At 37.1% G+C, this 24,935-nt stretch overlaps 1 protein-coding gene across 6 annotated transcripts in view; it reads right to left on the bottom strand.

The window, feature by feature from the left end:
* The window catches only part of LOC105489209 (vav guanine nucleotide exchange factor 3), a 398,407-nt gene that overhangs the window by 215,547 nt on the left and 157,925 nt on the right, over positions 1–24,935 (bottom strand). The window contains exon 1 of one of the 6 annotated variants that reach the window (XM_011753901.3): positions 936–1,057. The exons of the other annotated variants lie outside the window; for them this stretch is intronic. Coding sequence (XP_011752203.1) covers positions 936–968 — 33 coding nt within the window. The 5' untranslated portion in view covers positions 969–1,057. Of the gene's footprint in view, positions 1–935; positions 1,058–24,935 lie in introns of those variants that run through there. 6 annotated transcript variants of the gene reach the window in all.

Here is a 24,935-nt window from a genome sequence, read left to right as displayed (position 1 = left end):
GGCCCCGGAAGAGGAAACCGGGAGTGTGGGCATGAGAGTGCTGGGTGGAGAAATTCAGGCAGAAGCATAATCTGTAGACCAGGTCAGCTGCAAGTCAAGCCAGAGGCATCCCAGAGACTTGGTACTACCCGGGCATCCCAGACATGAGGTTCTCTGACAATGAAGCCTAATTCTAAACCAGACCAGATGGTAAATTTCAGAGTAACAACATGTTTCACCTTAACTCTCCTAGGAAATCAACAGAACTCATTATTGTAATTTTCTTTGAAACTCTAATTTCACACAGTAAATTACCCCCATTAGGACACACTGCAGCTTAGTGTCACTTCCAGCAACACATCTTAGAGATTTCCTGAAGCACCTGCTTGTTGCTTTGATCTGTGGGATGCTGTTGAAAAATGTCCTTAGCACCTCCTCTATGGGCAAAGCAAAGAAGTACAGCCAGATAAGATCAACAAAACATTTCTATGTCAGGAAAACTGTAAACTATGGGAAATGCATTTCCATTGTTCAAGAGAGTAGAGTATCTATATAGCTTAAATGGATCCAAATTATAGTTTGTGCTGTCCTTGGTTACAATTGTAAATTTAAGAATTATTCTATACTTACTATTTTTTGCATCTTCAAAAGTGAAACTACAGAGAACAAGAACTTCCTTTTAAAAAAAGTCATATACTGGCGCGATTAGAAGTGCAGGCTCAGAAGTCAGATTTTCTGGGTTCAAATACCAGCTCCATCTCTTACTAGCTAGGTAAGGATGGGAGTTAAGATGATCAATGCTCTGTGCCTTCGTTCCCTTACCTAAGAAATTACAATTAAAACATCACTTATCAAACAAGTTTATTTTCAGAGTTAAAGAGGTGACAGACAGACAGATATATGCACACAGAAGAACGTCTTATACTTCTGCTGCTATTTCCTAACGTCATCATCACCTTTGTTGTCATTGTCATCAGCCTCATCATCATCGGTAAAGTCAGATTTGGTCTTCATAAAGTACTTCAGAAAACAAAATGTGAGTGTGACCTCACATAGAACTGAAAGAATTCTAAGAAGGGATAGTACACAGGATGGGCTCAGAGAAGCCACACCTCTCTACTCCAAATAAACACAAAAATCTGTGTAACTAGGGTGTGTTTGTTCACAGCAATTTCCAGACAAGTCCTTTAGCTGAATGCCTATGCCCAGGCCCCACAACTCTATCCTATACAGAAATTCTAAAGATACCATGTTTTATTCAGTGGTGATTCATTATTTTAAGTTATAGATCCCTTTGAGAGTATGATGAAAGCTCTCACTCATTTACTCAAAAAATTAAACCCACTATTTACACACACACACACACACACACACACACACAAAGTCTGCATCGAATATCAAGAAATCCAGGGACCTCTGAAGGACCATTTATGGACTTTCCAGATTCTCACTAAATCTCTAAATCTCTTCCTTTGCTTATCAGAATACCATGGCCCAGAAAAACTGGCCTGCCCCACGTCAAACAACTGATAGTAGCAGGGTTAGTATCAGGTCCCTTTTCTTCTGTCCTGGTTATTGCTCTTTCCACTTCACTACCCTTTCTATAAGTTTCTTGTATTTACTGAACACTTCATTCTGTGCTAGATACACCAGATACACATTCCAAAAGCTGCACGGAACAAAATGAAGATACAATGCTTCCTGCTCTCAGAAAAACCAACAGTCTATTAGGAAAGACCATAACAATGAAGGGTACTGAGGGAAAACACAGACTAGTATGACAAGCAACATCTGAAGCCCAGGGGAGACAGCAAGGCCAGTTGCACCCCTTGGTGGGCAGAGGCAGCTAGAGAGGTTCAAAGGCATCTTTAAAAGAGGTGATCCTAGTCTGCATCTTGATGGGCACCTGGACATTTGCCAGACTCTCTTTCTTCAGGTTAATATAGGTTTGATGGGCAAGAATGACCAGTCTCTGGCCCACCCCTCCCATCATCATATCGCACTCCAGTGAGAATACTTGTGTATTCTAAGCAGATTCACTTGCACCTTATTCTCTGAGAAGCTTTTTGTAGTTGCCATTTTCTGAATGATATATTTCTTATTTGATTAAAGGTAGATATTTTTCAGATTCTGAGAGAAAGTCATTGAGCAAATTTTTTCTACAGCAAACAGACCTGCACTTGCCTCATTAGGCATTTCCACACCACTATGGTCCTGCCATCTCTGCCTTCTTGACCTCAGCACTCTGCCTCTGAAGACCCCAAACAGAGCATCTTTTCCTCCCAATCTGCTTTCCCCCCACATTCCCAATGACCCCACAATCCCACTCCTCTCCTGCACTTGGGGAAACTTTCTGGACATAAGTGCCAGGTCTAAATCCTATCAATCAATTCATCCTTTTCAGACTCTTTCAGATCCAATCCCTTCTCTCCTCCCATGCCTCTGCTATGTCTCGGCCCTCTCTATTTCTTGCCTCAATTATTGCAACAGCTTCCAGTATGTCTCCAGGCCTGCAATTTCACTCCCTTCAATTTCATCCTCTACTTGGCTACCATAGAGGTTGTATGACATTTCAAAACTATTAATGTGATCATACCACCATTACCACCATGCCCGCCCCAAAATTCTTAAATGTAGAGTGCCAGTTACTTAGCAGTACACTCCGAGGAGTCCCCAGGAGCTGCTGCCCTGCCCCTTCCACCCTCACTCTGCCCACTCTCCACACACTCCCATGTTCAGCCACACCCAACTGCTTTGCCTGCTGTGCTCCAGACAGACTCCAGGCCTACACATAGAAACTCCAGCAGAGCACAAAATTCACATAAGTAAAATTTACAGATGCAGTTTCAAAATTAACACTTTCCCACTAAAGAGCAAGCAGAAAAAGGCAAACTGGGACCAGCAATGCTAATTTTCTCACACCAAGTAAAAGATGGTAAGAAACTTTCCTCATACACTGTTTTACCATCCCCTGGTCCGAACAGCAAAGTAGATAAAACTTGGAATTCATCCATGCAGAGTTAGCTGCCTGAAAGCCCAGTTTTCTAGTTAGAAATATTCCCTGCTCTGCCTAAATTTATGCTGGTCTGTTAGAGTGTGTTAAACTTAGTAGGCAAATGATAAAGAATTGTTTGTACACAACCATAAAAGAAACACTTTCATTTTGAAAATGTAATCATATTTGCAAATCCTTCTCTGCCTTTAAGCAGAGTAGACAGAATAAGCTACAAAGATTACATGGCAATTTTAATATGTTCAATACCAAGAATGGGAATTTATTTACAGACTCTGTAGGTAAACATCAGTTACTCACTGAACCATTACAGTAGCAACCCCAGCAGAGTGGCTGGGAATACAGCAGACAGCATCATCACCAGCTCATTGGAAAGCCACTGTAACTTTCACATGAACTCCCTTTGAATGGACATGCCCCATGTGCTCATGTCAGGCCAGAGGAGAAATTGTTGATGTGATCCAAAATAGAACTGGAGAGTTCTATATGACTTCAGGGACTTAGAAAGTTTAATGAATGCTCAGAGCTGCCCACAAATCACACAGCTGGGGCAAAGTCAACACATTTTCCAAACTCAGCTTGCTGTCAAAGTCACACAACTCACTGGCAAAGATCACTGCTTCCTGAATGTTGTCCATAGCTATTACCACTTTAAAGGATGAAATGCAGAAAGTCTCAGAAAGAAAATAGGATCTCGTCGTGGGGAACATTCCACAGATTTCCAGCCCAAAGATGTTCCATCTTTTGTCCCAGCCTCAGGACTGCTCAAAGAAAATCATGAAGCACCTGCAAACATTTCAAACCACCTAACAGAAGTTATGACTGCCTACCAGACTAGGAGAATACAATGACAGTCCTTAAAGTCTCTGTTCTGGTTGGTTTGGCAACAGCAGTCATTTCATATACTGCTTGAAAGTGCTTTTATATGTGACTGAACAAATGAAATGCACATAAATGAATTCATGATGCAAGAAATGTAGTTTCTAGACCAGAGCTAGTCAATAGAAATGTGTAAGTCACATACATAACTTAATATTTTTAAAGCCATATTAGAAAAATATAAAACCAGGTGAAAACAATTTTAATCATATATTTTAATTCAAGATACCTAGAATATTATCATTTCAACATGTCACCAATATAAAAATCAAGATATTTTAGCTTTTTTTATATTAACTCTTCAAAATCCCATGTATCTATTGCAGTTACAGCTCATGTGAGTACAGACTAGCGACAACGTGAGTGTTCACTAGCCACATGTGGTTAATAGCGACCATACTGGATGGTAGAAGTCTATACAAAACCCTTCAGAGTACCCAGAACACAATGGGAAGCAAAACAGATGCACACTGTTCAGGTGATAGAGTACAGCCTTGGTGTGAACCCAAGGCAACACAAGGTAAAGGAGGAGATACATTCAAGGGCATTTCAGAGCATACTCAACTAGGGCAAGATAGATAACTGCACAAACATGGTTGTCAGATGGCAAAGACCCTGGCTGAATGTTAGAAACACCTGTGGAGCTTTTGAAAAACACTAATGTCTAGACCTTACTTTCAGAGAATATGACTCAAATAGTCTGTGATGGGGCCTTAGCATTAGGATTGTTTTAAAGCTTTCCAGTGCTTCTAGTATGCAGCCAGGATTGAAAATCACAGGCTTGAATAGAATCCCTTTTTGAAACCCTGAGGTCCAAGACAATCAGCTTGTTTTATTCCATTCTTTTTGTTTGTTTTTTATTACACTTTATGTTTTAAGGTACATGTGTACAACGTGCAGGTTACATATGTACACATGTGCCATGTTGGTGTGCTGCACCCATTAACTCGTCATTTATATTAGGTATATCTCCTAATGCTATCCCTCCCTCCTTCCCCCACCCAACAACAGGCCCCAGTGTGTGATGTTCCCCTTCCCGTGTCCAAGTGTTCTCATTGTTCAATTCCCACCTATGAGTGAGAACATGCGGTATTTGGTTTTCTGTTCTTGTGATAGTTTGCTGAGAATGATGGTTTCCAGCTGCATCCATGTCCCTACAAAGGACATGAATTCATCCTTTTTCATGGCTGCATAGTATTCCATGGTGTATATGTGCCACATTTTCTTAATCCAGTCTGTTATTGATGGACATTTGGGTTGGTTCCAAGTCTTTGCTATTGTGAATAGTGCCACAGTAAACATACATGTGCATGTGTCTTTATAGCAGCATGATTTATAATCCTTTGGGTATATACCCAGTAATGGGATGGCTGCGTCAAATGGTATTTCTAGTTTTAGATCCTTGAGGAATCACCACACTGTCTTCCACAATGGTTGAACTAGCTTACAGTCCCACCAACAGTGTAAAAGTGTTCCTATTTCTTCACATCCTCTCCAGCACCTGTTCTTTCCTGACTTTTTAATGATCGCCAATCTAACTGGTGTGGGATGGTATCTCATTGTGGTTTTGACTTGCATTTCTCTGATGGTGAGTGATGATGAGCATTTTTTCGTGTCTGTTGGCTGTATGAATGTCTTCTTTTGAGAAGTGTCTGCTCATATCCTTTGCCCACTTTTTGATGGGGTGTTTTTTTCTTGTAAATTTGATTGAGTTCTTTATAGGTTCTTATTTTAGCCCTTTGTCAGATGAGTAGATTGCAAAAATTTTCTCCCATTCTGTAGGTTGCCTGTCCACTCTGATGGTAGTTTCTTTTGCTGTGCAGAAGCTCTTTAGTTTAATTAGATCCCATTTGTCAATTTTAGTTTTTGTTGCGATTGCTTTTGGTGTTTTAGACATGAAGTCCTTGCCCATGCCTATGTCCTGAATGGTATTGCCTAGGTTTTCTTCTAGGGTTTTTATAGTTTTAGGTCTAACATTTAAGTCTCTAATCCATCTTGAATTAATTTTTGTATAAGGTATAAGGAAGGGATCCAGTTTCAGCTTTCTACTTATGGCTAGCCAGTTTTCTCAGCATCATTTATTAAATAGGGAATCCTTTCCCCATTTCTTGGTTTGTCAAAGATCAGATGGTTGTAGACATGTGGTATTATTTCTGAGGGCTCTGTTCCATTCCATTGGTCTATATCTCTGTTTTGGTACCAGTACCATGCTGTTTTGGTTACTGTAGACTTGTAGTATAGTTTGAAGTCAGCAAATAATTATTGAGTGCTTATGATTATCAGGCACTAGGTTAAGTGATTAGCTTTATATAATATCACAAAACCCATGATTTACATATTTTAATTTTGAAATGAGAACTTTCTAAGGGTCAGAGAAGTAAACTGACTTCTAGGAGGATGGCAGGCAAATGACAACCTACATTTGAACCCAGCTTTCAATACTCAGATCTGCTAAAAGCAGACAATGCTGCCAGCACCTTTGGATTTGAACCTTTAATTATAATTTGACTTATAGCACTCATTAATCCTTGGATATCTTGAATTCCAAGGAATGTAAGTATTTCAATAGCTAACATTCCCCATCGTTCCACTGAACTCTCTGCTGGGTCTCAGGCCCTGTAAACAACTACAGCATCTATACTCATCTGTTGCGGACTTCACCATCACACTGCTAAAGCAAGTGTTGGGTTTTTTTTGTTGTTTTTTTTTTTTTTTTTTTTTTTTTTTTTTACATTTTGCAAAAATAGAAACCTTAACTGTATTATTATAAGAAAATTTTTCAGTGTTAAAATACATTAAGTATTATGGAAATATAAATGCTGACCATTCACAGCCTAAAATAATTCCTTTAAAAATACAGCTCAAATCAGTGGCACACTGTAGCCTCAAACACATGGGCTTAAGTGATCCTCCCACCTCAGGCTCCTCAGTAGCTGGGACTACAGGTGTGCACCAGAAACAGTTACTATTACTGCAGCTACCAGCAACTATGCATATAAATTTCAACAGGTAACAAAGCCAGTAGTACTGTTTACTAGAGTGGGAAGGCCCATTACGTAATAGTGTTAATTGCTTAAGAAAACTTTATTAGTAAGTTGAATCTGTAGCATTTGGGTACAAATTTATGTAAAATAAAATGTCAAAAAATTCCTATGATCTCAGTTAATTCTAATCTATTTCCACATCGTATTTGCTTGAAACTTAGGGACTTAGTGTTTAGGAGAAATAACTAATATATAATGTATATGTAAAATATTTTTGTACTATCAAATTGAATATGAAAGAAACAGTTAACACAACTGAACTCAGAAGTGTATGGTTGCTCCTAGAGGCTACCAGCTTGTACCCTCCTTCTGGTTTGCAATTAAGTAGACTGTAAGGAAACAATAATGTATAATTCAATTATACATTATAATAATGTACAGGACATTACAGGACTGTAATGATATTCTGGTTTAAAAGTTATCTCTCTATCAGTACAAATATTTATATTATTTAAAATTTACCTCACCCAAACAAAAATGACAATGATAAACAAGGCTCATTATATGTTATACACACGCATGCACACATGTACACACACGCGCCAGAATCAGTGCTGAGCATTTTACAGACACTACAGAATGCTCAAGACAACCTTAAGAACAGAATAATGACATTATCCTCATTTTAGAGACAGCTAAACTGAGAAAGAGAAAAGAAACTTGCCCATAGTCACCGAGGCAGTGAGTAGTAGGGTCAATACCTGCATCAAGGGTGATCTGCCCAAGAGTGTGTAACTAAAGCCACAAAAACCAAAACAGCCTGTCATGAGTGCTACATAAATTACAGAGCCAGGTAGGGCTATGAGAGTTGAAAGGGTGTCTGCATTCCACTCCATCACCTTTTTACACTTGTCCTAATTTCTGACATTTGAAATATCACCTATCTATCTATTGTCTCCTAGAACGAGAGCACGGGTTCCATGAGAGGAGGGAGTGTGTCAGCCTTATTCACTGCAGTATATGCAGCACCTAGACCACCACACGGCACATAGATGCTCAGTAACTACATCTGAACGAGGGAATGGCTGAGTGGCAGACACAATGCAAGCAAATACTTGGAGGTAAGGAGCTTGGATTTAGGATGAGGGATGTGACATAGAGTTGAAGTTGCAGGTTGGAGGTAGACAGCTTTAAACACCAGGCTAAGGGGTCTAGATTTTGTTATTTATATTATGATGAGCCAATAAAGATTTTTTTAGCTGGAGAATGAACTGTCAAACAGGAGTATGTTGAGAACCCTAATCTAGTAGCTATATCAGAGAAAGAAGCCTAAACTGAGGAAGTTGTTTTAAACAATAGTCAGCTCTCAACTGATCGGGGGTAAATTTGGGAGATAGTAAAGGAAGCAGGTAGGACAAGCATTATGAAAAAAGGGATCAACTTGACTTGTGTACTGCTGGACACACCAAATTCCAGAGAGGCAGATCTAGCTTGAGCAAACTTTAGAAAATCTGATCTGACTCTAGTTAATTACTGCACAGAAGGTGCTTTGCAGGAAGAATTAAATCCAGGCATTATTTAGAAATTTCATTCTGTTCCAGACGGGACCAAATATAGCTCTGGCTGACAATGGTTGATCTCAAAGATCTATGTCTAAGTGGGACATGCCACATCAAGTTAGCTACCCTGAACTGGTATCAGGCAAGATCCACAAATCTGGGCTGCTCCAGGAGTAGCCTGGTTTCTACTGAGGAATTTGAAACTATTTGTGGTTTGTGTGTGCTGTACCACCCATGGGTCAGTACTAATAAAATCGGATAATGGAAATTGGCTTGATTCATCATTTTTTTCCTTCATCTTGCTTTTGCCCTTTTCAGCCTTTGCTGAGGACTATGGCCAATTATGATACATTTTTTCCTTTCAACCTACATACATTAAATTTAATCAGCTTTAAAAAATTCACTTGATTTTGATTAAGAAAAAAGCTTAAGAATGACTTTTATTTTGATTAATTTCATGTTGAGATTCCCTTCTCTCTTTCATTCTAAGTCTTTGCTGATTTCCTCTTAAGGAGTAACTGCAGTTGAATTACATAGCTATTTTTTGAAACAGTGTGATAAAATCTACTGCTTTAGGACTCTGTTACTTGTGGCCTTAAAATCCTAAAAGGAATTTCTACATTAGGAGCCCTGGAAGACTTCTTTTTCTAGGTCTTTGGTATTTGCAACAAACAAGGGACAGTTTTCAGTCATTAGCTCCTCTGAGTGTATGTGGTTAATCCAGGATAATTTGAATTTCCCTTAGGGTCTGAGTATTTACCAAGAACTAGAACAGAGAAAATAATCCTCTCAACGGATGTAGATAAGTAGCTCAGCCCTGATGGGCAAAATGACACCAATGAGTGTGGGGTGTGACACTGTTGCACTAGGCCGGGAAGAGTACTCAGCATTGTTCTCTGACAGTTTTCCATGGTTATTTCATTTCAGCTTAACCTCAGACGAAGTATTGCACCTAGAAGAATGGATACAGTTTACTTGACAAAAAGAGAGGAGGTCACTAAAGTTCCAAATTCTTTCATCAGAGTTATTTGGGGGCCACCATCCCCTTCTTCAGAAACTGCTTCTGAGATACTCTCGCCAGCCACTCTCTGAAGGCAGACAACAATGCTTGTTCTCATCCACCAAGCCAATTTGCCTCCTGCCAGTCTCCAGGAATGGAACAGAAATCCTGAATGAGGAAATATTTGTATACAGACGAAGTTACCAAGATAACTCACGTCTAAATAACTTAGTAAACTATGTCCTTTAAACCCTTGCCATAATGGCAACTTTAACATATCCTCGGTGCTATATAAAAACTCTTACAGGACTATCAAACAATGAAATTCTTTGGACAGAAAGAACCAGGGTAGATCTACCTTATATTGGCTTCTGTGCAGTGATATGTTGTGATCTAATTGTTAATACAATGTTTCTGTTTTGCTGCTATTGTCTGTTTTTATTGTCTTCTCTCTTAACCCATCTGCCCCGCCCCCAACTCCCCACCCCCAAAAAAAATGAATGCCCTGTCAAAATAGGGCATATGTAAGATGTTTTGGAATCTGAATCATCTTTTAAGGTTATTTCCCCCAGAGAATACTTGATAACAACCTGAATCAAGAGGGAAAACCCCCTACAGGGGCAGCCCAGACTCAAACACTTATACCCAGTTATAAACATTTGCATAAGTCATTAGGTCTTTAATAGTTTAGAAACAGAAATGTGAGCTGATGCAAAGAGCCCTATATAAAGAATATTTGAATCCTTTTGATTTGGCCAGAGGGACATTTTGACTTTCAAGTTTCAAAACAACCATTCTGATGAGGCCAGGTCAAAAGAGTTGAGCTTATTAGAAAGTAATGAACCGAAAGATATTCCTGACCCCATCAAATTCCTGATTCCCATACTGATCTCACCTCATTGCTAACGCCCATCCCATTAAATCCTAACTCTCAGAGTTGAAGAAGACTGCGTAAAAGCTCAAGAGTGGGGTGACTGATTACTTGAATTACAGCAAAGTAAAACAGAAAAGCTTAATTTTCTTTTTTTTTTTTTTTTTTTCAGGTCACATGAAAAAGTCCCTAGTATCAAACAGTATAACAAAGTGACTCCTTGGACAATTGCTTTGCCAATATGACTGCCTCAAAATGCCATGCAACCAGCATGAGACTGCACAGAGGTTCTAATCTTTGCTGCAGCCCTGACTTGCAGTAAGACAATGGCCAGGCCACATGCTCTTTGGGCCACAGGTTCTCATCTCTAAACTGAGTGGCATGGGTTATTTGGATCTCTAACCTCAACTCTACCCAACCAATTTGCACAGCTGCCTACTCCTATCAGTGAGCAAACAGCGAACCAGCCTCATTGGTTATTATTTTTATTTTTAGGGATCAGTTCTCTTAGAAAAACTAAGACACGTATACTGGGGCCAAGGCATTTGATTGTCTATATATACTCATATTCCAGAAGTTGATGATAGATTATAGATTCCATCCCTAATATGATGGAAAAGGCACTATATTTTTTCCTACTAAAATGTACAAATATTAAATTTTCTCAATATATGATGGCAACAATTTTCTGACACCTGGCTCCTTTAAAAATATATGCATCTGTTTTGGGCCTAAATAAGGATCAAATATTTGTAAGAGTACTTATGCTCACAGGTATAAATTCTTTTAACTCACAAAACAAATTCCTAGGAATCATGACAGACTCAATAAGTTATGTGGTCGTCTCACAAGTAGAGTTCAAGAAATGGACGTGCTGTTATTTGTAAAGAATATATACAAATTTACCATACAAGGACCTTTTAAAATCATAAGTGCATACTGATTAAAACATTTGCCATCCATATATCTGAATCATTTTGTTACTTTCTCCTCAAAATATTAAATAGCTTAATTCAATCAAGTTGGTTTGGTTTGGTTCTAATGAGTAAAATATTTTTTTAAATAAGTGAAAATTACTCCTATAATAACTATATGACTTCAAAATAAGATAACAGTCCTCAAATTACTAGAATATGCAAGAAGTTACTATTTTTTATTTTATTATCAGCTACCATTTTTCAGTGTTAATTGTGTGTCAGGAACTCTACGTGAACCTGTGAGGTAGGAACTATGCCAATTTTATATAGTAAAAAACTATATAAACTATATAGTGTCAGAAAAATTACCCAAGCAGTCTAACATACAGTCAGTATAATTCAAACCCAAGCCACTTCAGCTTTCTTATAACACTAGTTTGCCTCTTAGTAATTCTCAGTCTTGGAGAAGTTATGATTTTATTTTCATTTCATCCTTCACTTAAACATTTATTGAGTATCTGCATATGCCATAAATTCCACTAGGTGTCAGGGATGAAAGGGCAAGGAAAAGATGTAGTCCCTTTCCTCAGGGAGTTCTCAATACTCTGGAAAAGAGAGAGAGGCATGTAAACAAATCACTGCAATCAAATTTGAAGAACTACAAACAGGTATTCATAGGGCTCCAAAAAGCTTAAGACTCAAGTCCAACTGGATTTCTGGGTCAAGGGAGGTTCTCCAGTGAGTTATGCTAGGATAAAACTTTAAAGAATGGTTAGTAATGTGTTGTGCAGACAATGGTGGAGAATGGCATTCTAACAGCAGAGATGTAAAAAAAATCTCAGCTCTTAAGAAAAATCATGTTATGCCTCAGTAACATCATGACCTTTAGGTTGGGGTAAAAGTTAGCAGAGAATGAGAGAGGAGAAATACCAAGTTGATTTTATTTTTAATCTTTGACTTTTATATAGAGCAGTGTCCTCAAACCTTATCCTGCACCAATATCACCTGGAGGATTTGTTAAAACAGATTGCTGGGCTTCAGCACCACAAGAGTTTCCAACTCAGTAGGGACCAATAATTTGTACTTCTAGCAAGTTCTCAGAAGCTGTTGATGCTGCTGGTCCAGGTACCATATTTGAGAACCACTGACGTAGAGCAGTAAGCCATGAAGAGATTAACACAAGACCATAGATTCAAAGTTTACTTACTTTTAGCCCTCTGCTTTCCCCTAAATATTAATCTAGTTAATACCTTGACTTTAAAAAAATAAAGAGTAACTTTAATAATACATACAGGTTTATTAGATGTAAATAATCTTATGGAATGAACACAAACCGACAAGGGAAAATTCTAACAAGGCTGAATTCATAATTCATGAATTTTTGAATATTTATTCTCATTTCAACATCCAAAAGCTAGACTGTTCAAGAAAGTCTCTTGGCCTTCCCCCGCTCTGTACAGAGGATGACGCCTGTTTAAAAATGGGAAGGGTGTTCTCACACCTGGCCACTGCCCAGGGTGGCCCCTGCTCCCTGGGGCCAATTCCCAGGCAGGTGGCTGCCTGTGCCTCCAACAAGCAGGAGGTTCAAGAAGAACATGCATCAAACTGTGAACAATGGTGGCTATCTAGGAAGTGAAACCTCTATGAAATTGCACTTTTCTATTTATTTTTTAACATTTCTATACTGTTAGAAATTTTACTGATAGGTATACGTAAACTTTTATTCAGAAGAAGATTTTTTTTTAACACAAAGATGTTTTTAGAGTTGTACAAGCAGAAATGATTTTCAATTTTTTGTCTTTATTGCTCTGTGGAACCAGCCTTTTGTTCAAACAAAATACTATCAGAAGTCCAAAACTTAAGTGATGAAAGCACAGCTTATCAGGAAAAAGGGTAATGTAGAAATAAGAGACCCCAAAATTCTTTGAGCAATAGCAACCTTACTCTTTCCTATGATAATTACCGAACTTTGGAAGAGTACTTTTCATTTAGCTATGGAAATAGTGGATTTCACTTTTTGGTTACATCTTTTCGTATTTGTACCTTGGGTAGTCCCCTGGCATATACTAAAAACTCAATTAATTGTAAAAAGCTTCCTAATTCAAAATCAGTTTCTTTATTTGCCTTTTCTGTTTTTAGTGTTCACATATCAAAAAAAAAAAAAAAAAAAAAGACACCAGGTTCTATCACATAGAAAAATATCTAAAATTGAAGTAACATAAACATAACTTACAAAGTTCCCCAATTTAATTCTTTTCATATCCATATTTGTAAGAATGGTAACTAAATACGAACCAAGTCAAAAAAAAGGTGGGGGAGTGTTGTCTGGCATAAACATAGAATAATACATAAATTAATATAGTAACTTACTTTCCACCAACATTTTTTCTTGAAAAAATTTTTATTGTTGCATATTAGATGTATATATTTCCAGAGTACATGCTGTAATTTGATACATTAATATAATTTGTAAATATCTAATCAGAGCAACTGGCATATACCTTACCTTAAATATTTAACTTTTCTTTATGCTGGGAATGTTCAAATTATTCTCTTCCAGCGATCTTGAAATGTATAATAGAGTCAAGTTAACTACAGTCACTTTAGTGATCTATCACAGGCTAAGATCTATTTTTTTCTATCAAGTTGTATATCTGTAGCCATTAGGCAACTTCTCTTCAACCCTCCCTCCCTCCTTCCCTTCCTGGACTCTGATAACCACCAATCTCTCTCCGTCTTCATAAGACCCACTTTTATAGCTCCCACATATGAGTGAGAACGTACACTATTTGATTTTCTGTGCTTCGCTTACTTCACTTACCATAATGATCTCCAGTCCCATCCATGTTGCAACAAGTGACAGGACATCATTCTTTATGGTTGAATAATATTCCATTGTGTACATATACCATGTTTTCATTACCTATTCATCTATTGTTGGCATTTAGGTTGATTCCATATTTTGGTTCTTGTGAATAGTGCTACACTAAACATGGGAGTGCAGATAGATACCTCCTCAATATATTTATTTCCACTATTTTGGATATATAGTCAGTAGTAGAAGTGCTAGGTCATATAATAGTTCTATATTTAATTTTTTGAGGAATCGCCAAACAGTTTTCTATGAAGGTTCCATTTTCTCCATATCCTCACCAGCATCCATTATTCCCTGCTCTTTTTATAAAAAGCCCTTGTAACTGGAGTGAGATGATGGTTCATTGTGGTTTTAATTTGCTCTTCTGTGATTAGTGATGCCAAACAGAAGACATATCAGAAGACATATAAATATTAACCATCTATATGTCTTCTGATAAATTTCTACTCAGATATTCTACCTATTTTTTTGTAATTTCAATTCATATTTTAGATTCAGGAGGTATATGTGCAGATTTGTTACAAGGGAATATTGCATGATGCTGAGGTTTGGGGAACAAATGATCCCACCACCCAGGTAGTGAGCATAGTACCCATTTACCTATTTTTTAAATCAGTATTTGTTCTTTTGCTATTGAGTTCCTTATATATTCTGGTTGTTAATTTCTTGTTATATGGATAGTTTGCAAATATTTTTTCTCATTCTGTGAGTTGTGTCTTCACTTTGTTGATTGTTATCTTTGCTGCGTAGAAGCATTTTAGCTTTATAGAATCCTATTTGTCTATCTTTGCTTTGGCTGCCTATGCTTTTGAGATCTTACACAAAAAATCTTTGCCCAGACTTATGCTCTGCAGCATTTCCCCAATGTTTTCTTCGAGTAGTTTCACAGTTTCAAGTCTTAGATTTAAGTCTTTAATCCATTTTGCTTTTTGTATATGATGAAAGATAAGAGTTTAGTTTCATTCTTCTACATATGGTTATCCAGTTTTCCCAGTACTACTTATTAAAGAAACCACCCTTTGCCCACTATATATTCTTGGAGCCTATGTCTAACATGAGTTGACTGTAAATGTGTAGGCTTGTATCTGGGTTGTCTATTCTGTTCCATTGGTCTACATGTTTGTTTCCATGCCATGCTGATTTGGTTACTATATTTTTGTAGTATATTTGGAAGACAGATACTGTGATGCCTCCAGTTTTGTACTTGTTGCTCAGGATTGCTTTAGCTATTCAAGATCATTTGTGGTTCCAGATAAATTTTAGAACTATTTTTTCTATTTCTGTGAAGAATATCACTGATATTTTGATAAGGATTACATTGACTCCACAGATTGCTTTGAGTAGAACTGTCATTTGAACTGTTAAAGCAAACTAAGTATGGCCTGAGAAGAACTTCATACTTCTATATTTGAGTCCTTGTAGATGAACTGCAAGCTAAATTAATAGGTAGATAAGATGGAAAACTTAACTTAGAAGTATGCACCTATAACAATAGCTGAGTGCGGGCCAATCCCAGAGGCCACACTTCAACCACTCACAGACTATTGAGTGTTCAAACTGTGTTCAAATAAGGCAAATGCCAACCTGTAACCAATCCAGCTGTTCTGTACCTCACTCCAATTCCTGTACATCACTTTACTTCTCTTGTCTATAAATTTGTTCTGACCACAAGGCACCCCTGGAGTCTCTCCGAATCTGCTGTGATTCTGGGGGCTGCCAGATTCACGAATTGTTCATTGCTCAACTAAACTCCTTTAAATTTAATTTGCCTGAAGTTTTTCTTTTAACAGAACAATATTAATTCTTCTAATCCATGAGCATGGAATATCTTTCCTTTTTTGATACGTGCCTCTTCAATTTCTTTCATCAGCTTTTTTTTGTTTGTTTATGTGTTTCTTTTTTTTATTATACTTTAAGTTCTGGGGTACACGTGCAGAACATGCAATTTTGTTACATAGGTATACATGTGCCATATCTTCATCAGCATTTTAAGGTTTGTATTATATAGATCTTCCACTTCTTTGGTTAAATTAATTTCTAGTTCTTTTATGTTCTTTGTAGCTACTGCAAATGAGATTGCTTTCTTGATTTCTTTTTCAGATTGTTCACTGTTGGCTTATATAAATGGTACTGATTTTTGCATGTTGGTTTTGTATGCTGCAACTTTACTTACTCCTTTTTTGTTCTAACAGGGTTTTTTCGTGGAATCTTTAGATTTTTCTAAATATATGTTCATGTCATCTGCATAAAAGGATAATGTGACTTCTTCCTTTCCAATACGGATGGCCTTTCTTTCTTTCTCTGGCCTCACTGCTCTGGCCAGGACTTCCAGTATTATGTTGAATAAAAATGGGCATCTCTTTTTCCAGATCTTAGCAAAAAGGCCTTCAGTTTTTCACCATTCAATATGATATTGACTGTGGGTTTGTCATATATGGTCGTTATTATTATGAGTTATGTTCCTTCTAAATGTTTGTTGAGGTTTTTTATCATAAAGTGATGTTAAATTTTTTCAAACATTTTTTCAGCATCTATTGAAAAGATCATATAGTTTTTGTTCTTGGTTAGGTAAAGAGGATACATTGATAAATAACATTTATTAATTTGCATATGTTGAACTATCATCATATCCTAGGATGCATCCCACTTGATCATAGTGAATGGTCTTTTTAATGTGTTGCTAAATTGTGTTTGCTAATATTGTGTTGAGGACTTTTATGTCTGTGTTTATCAGTGATATTGGCCTGCAGTCTATTTTCTGTTGTGTGCTTGTCTGGTTTTGGTATTAGAGTGATGCTAGCTTTGCAGAATAAGTTTGAAAGTATTTCTTCCTCTTTAGTTTTTTTTTTTTTTTTTTTTTGGAAGAGTTCAAGCTGAATTGGTATCAGTTCTTTAAATGTTTGGTAGAATTTAACAGTGAAGCCATCAGGTCCTGGGCTTTTCTTTAATGAGAGACTTTTTATTACAGCTTCAATCTTGTTGCTCCTTATTGGTTCGCTAAGGTTTTCTGTTTCTTCATGGCTTAATCTTGTCAGGTTGTATGTGTCCAGGAATTTATCTGTTTCTTCTAGTTTTCCCAATTTTTTGGCCTATACCTATAATAGTTTCTAGTGTTTCTTTTTATTTCTGTGGTCTCAGTTGTTATGTTGCCTTTCTTGTTTTGGATTTTATTCATTTGGGCCTTCTCTCTTTTTTGGTAGTCTATTTAAAGGTTTGTCAATATTGTTTATCTTTGCAGAAAACCAACTTTTCATTTTTAAGGCTGGCTTTAGTTTGTTCTTGCTTTTCTAGTTCCTCGAGGTGCATTAGTTCATTTGAAATCTTTCTATTTTTTGATGTAGGTATTTATTGCTATAAACTTCCCTCTCAGTACTGCTGTTGCTGTATCCCATAGATTCTGGTATGTTGTATTTCCACTTTAATTTGTTTCAACAATTTTTAAAATTTATTTATTCATTGACCCTTTGGTCGTTTAGGAGCATGTTGTTTAATTTCCATGTGTTTGTCTCATTTCAGAGAGGTTCTTCTTGTTATTGATTTCTAGTTTTATTTCATTGCAGTAAAAAATATATGTAATATATTGCTCTTTTAAATTTGCTGAGACTTGTTTCCTGGCCTAAGATACGGTGTATTTTGGATGATGTTCCATATGCTAATGAAAAGAATGTGTATTCTACAACAGCTGGGTGAAACATTCTGTAAATGTCACTCAGGTCTATTTGGTCTAGTGTAGTAGTTTAATTCTGCTGTTTCTTTGTTGATTTTTCTATCTGGATGATTAATCCATTATTGAGAGTGGAGTGTTGATGTCCATGACTGTTACTTTATTACAATCTATCTCTCCCTTCAGATTTACTAATGTTGCTTTATATGCTTGTGTGCTCTAGTGTTGGATGCATATTTATATTTGTTATATTTGCCTGCTGAATTGACTCATTATATTATTATATAGTCACCTTCTTTGTCTCTATTAGTCAGAGTCTAAAGTCTTTGACTAATAATGTATTTTATCTAAGTATAATTATTCCCCCCATTTTTTGGTTTTCACTTGCATACAACATATTTTTCTATCCCACTACTTTCAGCCTATATGTGTCTTTATAGGTGAGGTGGGTTTCTCCTAGGAAGCATAGAGTTTCTTTATGTATTCATCCAGCCTATGTCTTTTAATCGGAGAACTGCATCCATTTATACTCAGTGCTATTACTGATGGGTAAGGACTTACGAGTACCATTTTGTTGCTTGTTTTCTGGTTGCTTTGTAACTCCTTTCTTCCTTTTTTACCGTCTTCCTTTGTGGTTAGGTGACTTCCTCTGGTAACATGTTCTAATTCATTGCTTTTTCTATTTTTAGCAAATCTATTATAGGTTTTAACATGTAAGTTACCATGAGGCTTACAAAAACATCTTGTAGACATAACAAGTCATTTTACAGAGATGACAACTTATCACAGATCACCCAAAAAAAGAAACAAGAGAGAACTTTAATCTTTATTTTAACTCCATTCTCTCCACATTTTTGTTTTCTCAATTTACACATTTTTGTAGTGACTATCTCAACAGAAATAATAATTTCTGTAGCTATTACTCTTTTTGATAAATTTGGCTTTCAGGATTCATACTAAAGTTAAGAGTGTATTGTACATCATAATTGCAGTATTAAAGTATTCTGGGGTTGTATCTGAACTTCAATTTTACCAGTGGGTTTTATACTTTCAAATGTTTTGGGGGGTTTTTTGTTTGTTTGTTTGTTCCTTTGAACATTACTCTTCTCTTTCAGAATGAAAAACTCCCTTTAGCATTTCTTGTGAGACAAGTCTGGTGGGGTCAATTCTTTAAACTATTGTCTGTCTGGCAGATTACCTCTCTTTCATATGTGAAGGATAGATGTGTTGAAACAATACTCTTGGATGGCAGCGGGGGTGGGGTGGGAGTTGGATTTTTTTCCCCCCTGGCAGCACTTTGAAAATGTATGTTTTCTGTTGAGAATTCTGTTGCCAGACCAACTGAGGTTTCTTTATATGTTATTTGCTTCTTTTCTCTTTCTGCTTTTAAAATCCTTTCTTCGTCCTTGACATTTGAGAGTTTATTATGCTCCTTGGTAAAGTCTTATTCGGGTTGAATCTGTTTGGTGTTTCTCTGATTTTTGTGTACCTTAATTTACCTCTTTCTCAAGTTTTGAAAAGTTTTCTACTATTTGTTTGAATAATCTTTCTACTCCTCGCTCTTCTTCAACTCCCTCTCAAACACCAATAATTCTTATATTTCATCTTCTGAGCTAATATTCTATATCTCATAGGTGATCTGTCATTCCTTCTCATTCTTTCTTTTTTCTCCTCTGACTATGTAATTTCAAATAGCCCATCTTCAAGCTCACTGATCCTTTCCTCTGCTTGAGCTGTTGTGCTGTTGAGTCTCTCTCTGATAAATTTTTCAGCTCAGCAAATGTATTTCTCAGTTCCAAACTTATGTTTGATCTTTTAAAATTATTTCAATTTCTTTGTTAAATTTCTCTGGTAAATTTATGAATTGCTTTTCTGTGTTATCTTGGAGATGACTGAGTTTCCTTAAAATCGCTATTATGAATTCTTGTTCAGAGAACTCACATATTGCTGTTTCATTAGGTTGGGTCACTGGTTCCCTTCTTTGTCCATTTGGGGAGGTCATGGTTCCCTGTTTGCTATTGTTTCTTGTGGATGTACCTCTGTGTGTTTATTTCAGTCTTCTTTGTCTGGCTTGTTTTGTTTTTTGTTGGGCATGTTTGCTTAGAGATTCTTTGTAATTTACCAGTTACTTTTTTTTTTTTTCCTGCTAGGTTGTAGCCTCCTTTTCAGCATTAGATGGCACCTTAAACCCGGGTTTTCCTTGGCTCAAGCAAACAATTAGTGTGCTACTAGTCCCAAATGGGGGAGGTCTCAAAAAGGATACCAGCAGTGTGGGGACGCTGGCTGAGGGTTTGTGCCCAGGATATCTGTGGAATGTACCGCCTATAGCATGGTACTGAAAAGCCACTCTGATTTGGCATCTCCTTTGGCCAAGTTACAAAGCAGAGTTTCCAGGGCTACAGATGGTAGCCCTGCCTCTGCCTTTTGTCTCCAGTTGTCCTCAGGCATATTTCTCCCTTTAGGCCCTTGCGCTGCTTTCTGTGGGTCTGGCAGGGCAGGTCTCCTGTGAGGGAACACAAGACAATAGGGAAGATGGCTGTCCACCTCAATCTCACTTTTTCTAGTGTTAGAAACTATGAGTTGTGGAATATTTTCCATGTGCTTGCTGCTGGGCTGACCAGGGGAAAAGGCATCACAGATATGGAAGTTATAGTCTACCACCTGCTAGGAGTGTCTTTACTTCTCTGTGGCCCCAGGAACTCACTCATCCTCATATTGAGTTCTGGGGTATTGCTGATGTTGGTCTTGCTGCTGTACATTTGTTTTTGGTTTTCTGTGGGGTCACTGAAGCCAGTTCGCTTCTATGCCACCATTTTGAAACTTAAGTCTCCAATAATGGCTTTTTACTATCTTCAACCCTTGAGGGTAAGAACATACTTTGGCATATTTGGCACAATTTTTCTTGCTGTGAAAATACCAATATTTTGAGTGTAAATCTTCTATAATAAAGCACAGTGAACAATCCTAACCACCACTGTTTCCTTCGAATGAGGTGCTGCTCAGTCCAACATTGTAGACCAAACCTAACATAACTACAAATGTTGTAATGTACAGTGCATTTTATTTTCTAGTGCTCATCACCCCCCCAAAAAAAAAAAAAAAAAAAAAAAAAAAACTACAGTCATTCCTCAGAATGCATGCAGGATTGGTTCTAGGACCTCCCTCAGATAATAAAATCTACAGATTCTTAAGTCCCTGATATAAAATGACATAATATTTGTATGTAAGCAAGCACATACTCCCATATAGTTTAAATCATCTCTAGATCCCTTATAATACCTAATACAATGCAAATGTAACTACTATGTAAATAGTTGTTATACTGAATGGAAAAAGGCCATATATGTTCAGTACAGATGCTTTTTTCCTCATGTTTTCTACCTCTGGTTGGTTGAATCCATGAATGCGAAACCCAGAGTTCAGTATAGAAGGATGACTGTACATTAAAGCCACAGAAATTCTTGGTTTCAGGTGTCAAAATGATCATTTCAAATCAGGGTACTTCTCTAAGAAAGGTCATTCCACTGCGAATTCTAATCCTTTCCTCTTGATCCTTTGTCAAATATTTCATTTAAAATAGGTATTTGAAAGAGTAGAGCTGGAAGCCACAGCAACTTTCTTTCCTTTGTAGTTAGGCTCAACATTTAGAACCCAACTCTGCTGCTTCTTCTCTTATACAGCAGAAAATGTTATTACTCTCCACATTAAAAGAATCTGATTTATCCTCTGCCCTTACATTTGAAACAGGACTTTTAGAGATACTCATAAAAGATTTGATTAGCAGCACTGATTTGATTCCACATAACACACTCACTCCTCAAGGGGAACAAGCCAGAAACAAGAGCAGGGTCGGAGTGCTCCAGGGCCACTGCATATGGCCTTATGCAATGTGCATGTAGCAAATCCCTGCACAGCATACCCCTAGAGTTTCATAGTTTATAACCAGCACATAGCCCAGCCCCACTCTGCTTCATACACACTCCTACCTCCTACATCTGACTCAGCTTTGCAAACAACTGAGACCGAAAAGATACTAGCAATACATATACATCCTTGACCTTTTAACTTTACCTGAAATTCAATATAATGACACGTTACTTTAAAAGCAATGTAAGATGCTTGTTACATCTTTTTTCCTATTTTGCAGTGAAGGCCGCAATATGTTGAGTGTACAAGTCCAGGATCAGCAGGAACAGAAACTGATCAAATGGCACTGTTCCTCTAAAGACACTTGTATGTTTACAAATAAGTAGCAAGTATTGAGATTTAACAATTTACAGAAACATAGTGCTCAGATTATCAGACAAAACATAATAATTGTGGCTATTTTCATAAACCTGACCCATAATGGTTGATTTTGGAATCCAAATGCTTGCATAGAAACAATGTTTCCTACATATGTATTTAATGAAGTCTCAAAACAAAGATATTTTATACAATGTCCTGGGAAGCTTTGCTGACATATTTCTCAAGGTTTTAATGCTAAAATTTCCATCTTTAGTAGAAATATGGGATACATGTGGGCTAAGTAATGCCAATGCTTAGAAACTGCTCATGAAATGGGCTATTACTGAACACAGAAATGACAAATATGAATGAAGTGAACATGACAGGTCTAAGAAGAAAGTTCTTTTAATGAAATGGGATTAAGAAAGACAAGGCAAAAGTAATGAATATGTATAGAATACTAAAACTCAAAAGAGTCACACCCTTTTTCAAATTGCTTTTCAAACTCCAAACATCATTTTCTTGCAATATAATATTTGTGTTGGTATATATATTTTCATGACTACCAGAAAAAAGGAAATTTTATAGACTAAAAACTAAGAAACAATCTCTTATTTTAATTAAATTGGAAGGTTACTTTTGACCCTAAATCTCAATTCATGATCCAAATACCCATCAAAGATCAGCTGCCCTCACAAGTCACCTTCAAACCCAAAACACTAAAATGCAAGACAAGACACTAAATCTTCTATAATCTGAGGTGTTGCCCCAATGACTCACAGTATATTTGCCACATAAGATGATTTTCTAGTTCCACAATATTCCATAGTATAAGAGGCTACAATGCATTTAGTCAATACCCTGTTATTGAACAAATGAAGTTATTCCCCAACTTTTAACAATTACAATCAATGAAAATAATACTTCTGTATTGAAATACTTATCCATATGCCTAATTACTTACTGATAATAAATTCCTAGAAGTGAATAATTTTCTGGACCACAGTATGAACATTTTTGAAGTTCCTGATAAATAATGCCTAACGTAACCAAAACAGCATGGCCCTGGTACCAAAACAGAGATATAGACCAATGGAACAGAACAGAGCCCTCAGAAATAATACCATACATCTACAGCCATCTGATCTTTGACAAACCTGACAAAAACAAGAAATGGGGAAAGGATTCCCTATTTAATAAATGGTGCTGGGAAAATTGACTAGCCGTAAGTAGAAAGCTGAAACTGGATCCCTTTCCTTACTCCTTATATGAAAATTAATTCAAGATGGATTAGAGACTTAAATGTTAGACCTAATACCATAAAAACCCTAGAAGAAAGCCTAGGTAATACCATTCAGGACATAGGCATGGGCAAGGACTTCATGTCTAAAACACCAAAAGCAATGGCAACAGAAGCCAAAATTGACAAATGGGATCTAATTAAAGAGCTTCTGCACAGCAAAAGAAACTACCATCAGAGTAAACAGGCAACCTACAGAATGGGAGAAAATTTTTGCAATCTACTCATCTGACAAAGGGCTAATATCCAGAACCTACAAAGAACTCAAACAAATTTACAAGAAAAAAACAAACAACCCCATCAAAAAGTGGGCAAAGGATATGAACAGACCCTTCTCAAAAGAAGACATTCATACAGCCAACAGACACATGAAAAAATGCTCATCATCACTGGCCATCAGAGAAATGCAAATCAAAACCACAATGAGATACCATCTCACACCAGTTAGAATGGCAATCATTAAAAAATCAGGAAAGAACAGGTGCTAGAGAGGATGTGGAGAAATAGGAACACTTTTACACTGTTGGTGGGACTGTAAACTAGTTCAACCATTGTGGAAGACAGTGTGGTGATTCCTCAAGGATCTAGAACTAGAAATACGATTTGACCCAGCCATCCCATTACTGGGGATATACACAAAGGATTATAAGTCATGCTGCTATAAAGACATATGCACACGTATGTTTATTGTGGCACTATTCACAATAGCAAAGACTTGGACTCAACCCAAATGTCCATCAGTGACAGACTGGATTAAGAAAATGTGGCACATATACACCATGGAATACTATGCAGCCATAAAAAAGGATGAGTTCGTGTCCTTTGTAGGGACATGGATACAGCTGGAAACCATCATTCTCAGTAAACTATCGCAAGAACAGAAAACCAAATACTGCATGTTCTCACTCATAGGTGGGAATTGAACAATGAGATCACTTGGACACAGGAAGGGGAACATCACACACCGGGTCCCATTGTGGGGAGGGAGGAGGGGAGAGGGGAGAGGGAGAGCATTAGGAGATATACCTAATGTAAATGAAGAGTTAATGGGTACAGCACACCAACATGGCTCATGTATACATATGTAACAAACCTGCACGTTGTGCACATGTACCCTAGAACTTAAAGTATAATAATAATAATAATAATGCCAATTGATGAGGGCATTTTTTTATAACTTCCCTAGAAATAAGTTATTCTAAACTATTCACGAGGCTGACTGCAACCTGCCCAAAGGGAAGGGTATTATTATATTATCAGATTATGCATCTGCTCCTTAAGAAGAATTGTGAGATGCTCTTGTGATTTTCTCCCACCTAAAGAGATTTTTATGTTATTCTTGGCAACTGAAAAATAAGCAAAGCTTATCATTTTTTTCTTTGAACTACTTTTTGAAGGTTTCCTTTGACCACTGTCAGTTCAGCAATATTTTGAGGTGGAATCAGCACTATAATTAGACACAACCTAAGAGTCAGAGAAATCAACACTACCTAACTCCCAATGAGAAGAACACAGAATGAATAAAATATTTAACATGTTCAACAAGGAAGATCACATTTCCAGAGAGAAAAGAGCATTACTGTATCAGCACCCATTTCTTTGTCCTTGGATAGTACAGTCAGCATGGCACAGGCATCATCTGGATTCTGGAGATCCTTAATATAGCT

The sequence above is a fragment of the Macaca nemestrina genome, chromosome 1 (assembly GCF_043159975.1).
Source record: "Macaca nemestrina isolate mMacNem1 chromosome 1, mMacNem.hap1, whole genome shotgun sequence".
Lineage (NCBI taxonomy): Eukaryota > Metazoa > Chordata > Mammalia > Primates > Cercopithecidae > Macaca > Macaca nemestrina.
Note: the sequence above shows the minus strand (reverse complement) of the source record. Positions and strands in the feature narration are given on the sequence as shown.